At 63.0% G+C, this 9,022-nt stretch overlaps 1 protein-coding gene across 1 annotated transcript; it reads right to left on the reverse strand.

Moving 5' to 3' along the window:
* Positions 1-555: 555 nt before the first annotated feature.
* On the reverse strand, positions 556-8,924 carry ATP6AP1 (ATPase H+ transporting accessory protein 1). The gene is made up of 10 exons (XM_062620840.1): positions 8,773-8,924; positions 8,567-8,687; positions 6,801-6,875; positions 6,017-6,210; positions 5,898-5,938; positions 5,726-5,811; positions 4,257-4,525; positions 2,488-2,535; positions 1,238-1,472; positions 556-812 (listed from the first exon to the last, which is right to left on the reverse strand). The coding sequence occupies exons 1-10, from the start codon at positions 8,898-8,900 to the stop codon at positions 603-605; spliced, it is 1,407 nt and encodes a 468-aa protein (XP_062476824.1). The 5' UTR covers positions 8,901-8,924; the 3' UTR covers positions 556-602.
* Positions 8,925-9,022: the final 98 nt, after the last annotated feature.

Raw genomic sequence — 9,022 nt, forward strand, 5'->3', positions numbered from 1 at the left:
ACCCCATGGGGCAGGCGCTATGGGGCAGGCGCTATGGGGCACTCACCATGGGTCAGATGCAACGGGGCAGCCATGGGGCACCCCCAATGAGACAGGCGCAATGGGGCAGCCATGGGGCAGGCGCTATGGGGCACTCACCATGGGTCAGCTGCAACGGGGCAGCCATGGGGCACCCGCAATGAGACAGGCGCAATGGGGCAGCCATGGGGCAGGCGCTATGGGGCACTCACCATGGGTCAGCTGCAACGGGGCAGCCATGGGGCACCGCAATGGGACAGGCGCAATGGGGCAGCCATGGGACAGGCGCTATGGGGCAGCCATGGGGCACGTTTATTGTCCAGCAACACACAACGAAGGCAATAAATAGGGAGAGGACGGGATGGGTGCGATAAGAGGGGGACCCCCCACTATGGTGCAGGGGTTGTGGGGGGGGGCAGGCCTCTGGCTATGGGGCAGAAGATGGAAAACCCCCGTCTGGGGTGGCTCAGGAAGCAGCATGGGGCAGGAACCTGACCCGCTATGGGGCAGCCCCGTAGGTGCCAGAAACCCCCAGCCCCCCCCCGGCAATGGTTATGGGGGGGTGTTTGCCCCATAGCCGTGGCTCACTCCCCGGAGGGCACGGGCAGGGGGGGCCCGCGGGGGTCGTCGAAGCGATCCATGGGGCGCAGGCGCAGGAGCAGGGCCCCCCCATAGCAGAGCCCCCCCAGGAGCAGCGCCCCCGTCACCAGCCCCATCCAGGTCCCCGGCGAGAAGAAGGCGGCGCAGTCGCTCGCCCCCCCGAAGACCCCCCCGGAGACGTTGAAGGCTTGAACCTGGGTGGGGGGAGCCCCAATATTAGAGGGGGGTCCCCCCCATAGAATCCTCCCTTCCTCCTCCTCCTCCCCCCCCATAAGCTTTGGGGCCCTGCCCCCATCCCAGTGCCCACACTTATTTAACCCCCCCTGTACCCCAATATATAGTTCCCCCCGCATTCTTTACCCCAATACCCCCCATGTTTTGGGGTTCCCCCATATTTTGTGTTCCCCCCATGTTTTGGGCACCCTGCCATATTTTGGGCCCCCCCTATATATTTTGGGCACCCCCCGATGTTTTCGGACCCCCCCCCCAATGTTTTAGCTCCCTCCCGTATTTTGGAGCCCCCATACATTGGGCCCCCCATGTTTTGACCCTCCTATATTTTAGGGTGCCCCCCATATTTTGGGCACCCCCCCATGTTTTGGGACCCCCCCCCCCGTACCTGCACATCGAGCAGCCTCAGGCTCCAGTCGCTGGCGGGGCCGGGGGGGTCGGGGGGCAGCAGGAAGGGGCCGGGGGCCCCCAGCTCCCCACAGCGCCAGCCCAGGGGGGTGGGGGCCGCCCCCTCCCGGCCCAGGAAGCGCCCGGGGGGGCCCCCCCCCAGCGAGAGCCCAACCTCAGCGAGCCAGGCCCAGGAGCGCGCCGAGACCGGGAACCAGGCGCGGCGCAGGACGAAGCTGGGGGGGAGGGACCCAAAGGCACCAAAATCAGCACAAAATGACCCAAAATCGGCACAAAATGCACCAAAATCAGCACAAAATGAACCAAAATCGGCACAAAATGAACCAAAATCGGCACAAAATGAACCAAAATCGGCACAAAATGACCCAAAATCGGCACAAAATGCACCAAAAACAGTATAAAATGCACCAAAATCAGCACAAAATGAACCAAAATCGGCACAAAATGCACCAAAATCAGTATAAAATGCACCAAAATCGGCACAAAATGCACCAAAATCAGTATAAAATGAACCAAAATCGGCACAAAATGCACCAAAATCGGCACAAAATGCACCAAAAACAGCATAAAATGCACCAAAATCGGCACAAAATGAACCAAAATCCACCAAAATCGGCACAAAATGCACCAAAATCAGCACAAAATGCACCAAAATCGGCACAAAATGCACCAAAATCGGCACAAAATGCACCAAAATCGGCACAAAATGAACCAAAATTGGCACAAAATGAACCAAAATCGGCACAAATTGAACCAAAATCGGCACAAATTGAACCAAAATCGGCACAAAATGCACCAAAATCAGTATAAAATGCACCAAAATCAGCACAAAATGAACCAAAATCGGCACAAAATGCACCAAAATCAACCAAAATCGGCACAAAATGAACCAAAATCGGCACAAAATGAACCGAAAACGGCACAAAATGAACCAAAATCAACCAAAATCGGCCCAAAATGAAACAAAATCGGCACAAAATGAACCAAAATTCGCCAAAGTTGGCGCAAAATCAGCACAAAATGAACTCAAGTCAACCCAAAATGAATCAATATTGGCCCAAAATGCACCAAAATCAGCACAAAATGCACCAAAATCAGCACAAAATGCACCAAAATCAGCACAAAATGCACCAAAATCAGCACAAAATGCACCAAAATCAGCACAAAATACCCCAAAACGGACCAAAAAAAGCCCAGAACAGACCCGACCCCCCCAACCCCCCCACTCACGTGATGTTCAGGGTGCCCCCAAAGACGTCGTCGTATTTGAGCACCAGCCTAAAGGGGGGAGGGGGGTCAGGAGCAACCCAAACCCCGCGGGACCCCCCCAGCACCCCATAACCCCATTAAGAGCCCACATTCTCCCCATAGCCTCCCTATCACCCCCTACTTGCCCCCATAGCCCTATTCAGGACCACCATTACCCCCCATAGCCTCCCCATTCACCCCCATAGCCCCCCATTCACCATTACCCCCCCATAGCCTCCCCATTCACCCCCATAGCCCCCCATTCACCATTACCCCCCCATAGCCTCCCCATTCACCCCCATTACCCCCCATTCACCATTACCCCCCCATAGCCTCCCCATTCACCCCCATAGCCTCCCCATTCACCATTACCCCCCCATAGCCTCCCCATTCACCCCCATTACCCCCCATTCACCATTACCCCCCCATAGCCTCCCCATTCACCCCCATAGCCCCCCCCATTCACCATTACCCCCCCATAGCCCCCCATTCACCCCCATAGCCCCCCCATTCACCATTACCCCCCCCATAGCCCCCCCATTCACCATTACCCCCCCATAGCCTCCCCATTCACCCCCATTACCCCCCATTCACCATTACCCCCACATAGCCCCCCATTCACCCCATTAACCCCTCCACAGCCATTCACCCCCATCAGCCCCCCTATTCACGCCAATTACCCCCTCCATAGATCCCCCATACCCCCCATGACCCCCCTTCACCCCCATGACCCCCCATTCACCCCCATTACCCCCCATAGCCCCCCCCATTTACCCCCCATTCACCCCCCATCACCCCCTTTCACCCCCCATCACCCCCCATAGCCGCATTTACCCCCCCATCACCCCCATTCACCCCCATTACCCCCCATAGCCCCCCCATTTACCCCTCCATCACCCCCATTCACCCCCATTACCCCCCATAGCCCCATTTACCCATTTACCCCCCCATTCAGCCCCATTACCCCCCCATTTACCCCTCCATCACCCCCATGACCCCCCATTACCCCCCATACCCCCCATTTACCCCCCATCACCCCCATTTACCCCCCATTCACCATTACCCCCCATCCACCCCCATTCAGCCCCCATTTACCCCCCCATTCACCCCCATTACCCCCCCATTTACCCCCCATCACCCCCATTCACCCCCCATTACCCCCATTACCCCTCCATTTACCCCCCCATCACCCCATTCACCCCCATTACCCCCCATAGCCCTCCGTTTACCTCTCCATCACCCCCTTTCACCCCCATTACCCCCCATTCACCCCCTTTCACCCCCATCACCCCCATCACCCCCCATTCACCCCATTACCCCCCATAGCCCCATTTACCCCCCATTCACCCCCTTTCACCCCCATTCACCCCCATTACCCCCCATAGCCCCCCCATTTACCCCTCCATCACCCCCATTCACCCCCCATTCACCCCCATTCACCCCCCATTCACCCCCATTCACCCCCATTACGCCCCATAGCCCCCCCATTTACCCCCACATTCACCTCCCATCACCCCCATTCACCCCCATTACCCCCCCATTCACCCCCATCACCCCCCATCACCCCCATCACCCCCCCATTTACCCCCCCATCACCCCCATTCACCCCCATTACCCCCCATAGCCCCATTTACCCCCCATTCACCCCCCATCACCCCCCACAGCCCCCCCATTTACCCCCCCATTCACCCCCATTCACCCCCATCACCCCCCAATTCCCCCCCATGACCCCCACCCCCCCCCGCTCTCACCTCGCCTCCCCGGGCTCCCACGAGGACCCCCCCAGGTCCACGCCGCCCCCCCCGAAGGTGCGGGCGCTCAGGTCCCGCTGCTGCCCCCTGTAGGTGACCGAGAGGTTCCGCGCCCACAGCAGGATCCGCGCGGGGCCCGCCGGGGGCCAGCGCAGGGGCGCGGGGGGCGTGGTCTGCGGCTCCGGCCCCGCCCCTTCCTCCTCGGGCCCCGCCCCCAGCAGGGCCCGCCCGTGGGGCAGCAGCGGAGCCCCCCCGGGCCCTTGGGATACCTGAAAGGGGGGGACGACGACACACATGGGGGTCAGTGGGGGGTATGGGGGGACATGGGGGTCAAGGGAGGTGATGGGGGGCACTTGGGGAGCAGAGGGGGGTATGGGGGGACATGGGGGTCAAGGGAGGTGATGGGGGGCACTTGGGGAGCAGGTCAGTGGGGGGCACTTAGGCAGGTCAGTGATGGGGGGCACTTGGGGGGCAGGGGGGTAGTCAGAGGGGGTATGGGGGGACATGGGGGTCAAGGGAGGTGATGGGGGGCACTTGGGGGGCAGAGGGGGTATGGGGGGACATGGGGGTCAAGGGAGGTGATGGGGGGCACTTGGGGAGCAGAGGGGGGTAGGCAGGTCAGTGGGGGGCACTTGGGGGGCAGAGGGGGTATGGGGGGACATGGGGGTCAAGGGAGGTGATGGGGGGCACTTGGGGAGCAGAGAGGGGGTGGGGGTCAAGGGAGGTGATGGGGGCACATGGGGGTCAAGGCAGAGGTGATGGGGGGACTCAAGGGAGGTGATGGGGGGGTATGGGGGGACATGGGGGTCAAGGGAGGTGATGGGGGGCACTTGGGGAGCAGAGGGGGGTATGGGGGGACATGGGGGTCAAGGGAGGTGATGGGGGGCACTTGGGGAGCAGAGGGGGGTATGGGGGTACATGGGGTTAAATGAAGGGGATGGGGGGCACTGGGGGAGCAGAGGGGGTATGGGGGGACATGGGGGTCAAGGGAGGTGATGGGGGGCACTTGGGGAGCAGAGGGGGGGTAGGCAGGTCAGTGGGGGGCACTTAGGGGGCTGAGGAGTCACTTGGGGGGCAGTGGGAGATGTGGGGGTGAGTTGGGGGCAGCAAGGGGCATGGGAGGGGCATGGGGGGCTGTGGGGCACAGTGGGGCAGGGCTTGGGCTGTGTGGGGTGCTATGGGGCAGATCTGGGGTTGCTATGGGGCTGGCCATGGCACATTATAGTCACTATGTGTCACTATGGGGTGCAATGGGGCAAGGTTGGGGAGTGTTATGGGGTGCTATGGGGCAGGACTGAGAGTGCTATGGGGCAGATCTGGGGTTGCTATGGGGCACTGTGAGGCTGGGCACGGCAAACTATAATCACTATGCGTCACTATGGGGTGCCATGGGGCGCTATGAGGCAGGGCAAGGGGTGCTCTGGGGATGGCCATGGGGTGCTATAGGGCGCTATGGGGCAGGGACGCACGTGGGACGGCTGCAGGGCAGTGAACAGGGCCGTGTAGGGCACGTCCTCCTCCTTGAGCGCACTCAGCACCTGCCCCAGGATCTCATCTATGGAGCAGAGGGGCGGGGGGGGTCAGTGTGTGGGGCAGCCCCACAGTGCGACCCCCAAGTGCTCCCAGTCCCACCCCACTCACCATTACTGGTCAGCACCTCCCTGGGAGCCATGAGGCTGGAGCTGGGGGGTAGAAGAGTGAGAATATGGGGCAGCCATGGGGCGCTACGGGGCAGCTATGGGGCGCTATGGGGCACGTACCCAGCCGTGTGGGGCAGGCGCAGCAGCAGCAGCGCAGGCAGGCTCGTGTTGAGCCGCAGCAGCCTCAGGGCGGCTCCATCCACGCGCAGTGGGGCAGCCCCCAGGGCCTGGCTCAAGGTGTGGGGCAGGGCCCCCACGGCGCCCCCAGCCACCGCCGGCAGCACCAGTGCTGAGCCTGCGGCCCCCAGTGCGCCCTGGGGGGGGGCAAAAGGAGGGTTATGGGGGGAATCCACCCCAGCCCCACAAGTGACCCCCACCACCATCCCCAGCCCCATGAGTGACCCCCATCACCTCCTCCAGCCCCACAAGTGACCCCTACCACCCCCTCCAGCCCCACGAGTGACCCCCATCACCCCCTCCAGCCCCATAAGTGACCGCCATCGCTACCCCCAGCCCCGTAAGTGGCCCTTGTAACCACCCCTACTCGCATAAGTGACCCCATCACCACCCTAGCCCCATAAGTGACTGCCATCGCTACCCCCAGCCCCATAAGTGGCCCTTGTAACCACCCCTACCCGCATAAGCGACCCCATCACCACCCTAGCCCCATAAGTGACCGCCATCGCTACCCGCAGCCCCATAAGTGACCGCCATCGCTACCCGCAGCCCTGTGACCCCCAGCCCTACAAGTGACCCCCATCACCACCCCCAGCCCCATAAGTGACCGCCATCGCTACCCGCAGCCCCATAAGTGACCGCCATCGCTACCCGCAGCCCTGTGACCCCCGAGCCCTACAAGTGACCCCCATGAGCACCCCCAGCCCCACAAGTGACCCCCCCTCACCTCCAGGTTGGGGAAGGCGCTGTCAGGTTTGTTCCCATAGACCCCCCCATAGGCAGTGAAGTCTTCGATGCTGAGCTGGGGGGAGGAATGAGAGCGGTCACGTGAGAGGAGGGGGCGTGGCCACGAGACCAGTCACTCTCACGCGCTGGGAGGGGGGAAGCATGGACGGGACCAAGTTCCCCTTTTAAGGGGGTGGGGGGGACCCCATATGGGGGGGAAGGGTTGGAGGGGGAAAAGGGAGAAATGGGTGGGCTAGGGGGGTAAAAGGGGAATTGGGGGTAAATGGGGGGGTTAAAAAGAGGGGGGCTATGGGGGTAAATGGGGGGGTTAAAGAGGAAAAGGGGGCTATGGGGGTAAATGGGGGAGTAAAGGGGGAATTGGGGGTAAATAGGGGGGTTAAAGAGGAAATGAGGGGGCTATGGGGGTAAATGGGGGGGTAAAGGGGGAAATGGGGGGGTTAAAGAGGAAAAGAGGGGGCTATGGGGGTAAATGGGGGGTAAAGGGGGAATTGGGGGTAAATGGGGGGGTTAAAGAGGAAAAGAGGGGGCTATGGGGGTAAATGGGGGGGTTAAAGAGGAAAAGAGGGGCCTATGGGGGTAAATGGGAGGGTTAAAGGGGGAATTGGGGGGCAGGAGGACAAACAGGGAGCGCAAGGACAGAAATGGGAAGTCCGGGGGAGGGGAATGGGGTTCAATGGGGCTCGGGGGGATCAATGGGGCTCGGGGGGTTCAATGGGGCTCGGGGGGGATCAATGGGGCTCGGGGGGTTCAATGGGTTTCAGGGGGATCAATGGGGCTCGAGGGGTTCAATGGGTCTCGGGGGGTTCAATGGGGCTCGGGGGGGTCAATGGGGCTCGGATGGATCAATGGGGCTCGGGGGGGTCAATGGGGCTCGGGGGGGATCAATGGGGCTCGGGGGGTCAATGGGGCTCTCTGGGGGTTCAATGGGGCTCGGGGGCTTCAATGGGGTTCAATGTTCAATGGGGCTCATGGGGGGGGGTCAATGGGGCTCGGGGGGATCAATGGGGCCCGGGGGGTTCAATGGGGCTCGGGGGGTTCAATGGGGCTCGGGTGGATCAATGGGGCTCGGGGGGGGCTCGGGGGGGGGGTTCAATGGGGCTCGGGGGAGTCAATGGGGCTCGGGGGGTTCAATGGGGCTCGGGGGGTTCAATGGGGTCGGGGGGATGGGTGGATCAATGGGGCTCGGGGGGGTCAATGGGGCTCGGGGGGTTCAATGGGGCTCGGGGGGGTCAATGGGGCTCGGGGGGATCAATGGGGCTCGGGGGGGTCAATGGGGCTCGGGGGGTTCAATGGGGCTCGGGGGGTTCAATGGGGCTCGGGGGTTCAATGGGGCTCGGGGGGTTCAATGGGGCTCGGGGGGGGTCAATGGGGACCGGGGTTCAATGGGGCTCGGGGGGTTCAATGGGGCTCGGGGGGATCAATGGGGCTCGGGGGGTCAATGGGGTCAATGGGGCTCTCTCAATGGGTGGGGGATCAATGGGGCTCTCGGGGGGTTCAATGGGGCTCTGGGGGTTCAATGGGTCTTGGGCTCTCGGGTGGTTCAATGGGGCTCGGGGGTTCAATGGGGCTCTATGGGGGTTCAATGGGGCTCTATGGGGCTCTCTGGGGGTTCAATGGGGCTCGGGTCGATGGGATCAATGGGGCCGGGGGGGTCAATGGGGGGGTTCAATGGGGCGGGGGGGGGGGATGGGGCTCAATGGGGCTCAATGGGGCTCGGGGGGTTCAATGGGGCTCGGGGGCCCCCACCTTGTCCTGCAGCACCAGCAGCACCGTGCGGGGCCCGCGCTCCAGGGCCGGGCCCAGCAGCTCCCGCAGCGCCTCCTCCGTCACCACCCGGCCCCCGGCTCCCGGCGGCGGCCACAGGGCCCTGCGGGGAGGCGGAAAACGGGGGTCGGGGCCCGGTGCGGCCGAGCCGCGGAGCCCCGAGCGCCGCCCCCCATCCCCGGCCCCACCTCCGCGTGGACCAGGCCAGCAGCGGCACCTGCGCGGCCCGGCCCGGGGCCAGGCCCAGGCTCAGCCCCAAGGCCCCGGCCCAGAGCAGGGCCCGGGCCCGCAGCGCGGCCGCCAGCGCCGCCGCCATCTTGGTTCTGAGCCCGCCCGCCCCCGGTAGCCACGCCCCGTAAAGCGTGGCCACGCCCGCTGCGGCGCGGGAGCCAATCGGAGCCGAGTCCGCCATCTTGGCGTCGTTCCAGCCAATCGCTG

This window comes from Pezoporus occidentalis, unplaced genomic scaffold (genome assembly GCF_034315485.1).
Source record: "Pezoporus occidentalis ecotype Australia unplaced genomic scaffold, CSIRO_AGI_Poc_V1 ctg2235, whole genome shotgun sequence".
Classification (NCBI taxonomy): domain Eukaryota; kingdom Metazoa; phylum Chordata; class Aves; order Psittaciformes; family Psittacidae; genus Pezoporus; species Pezoporus occidentalis.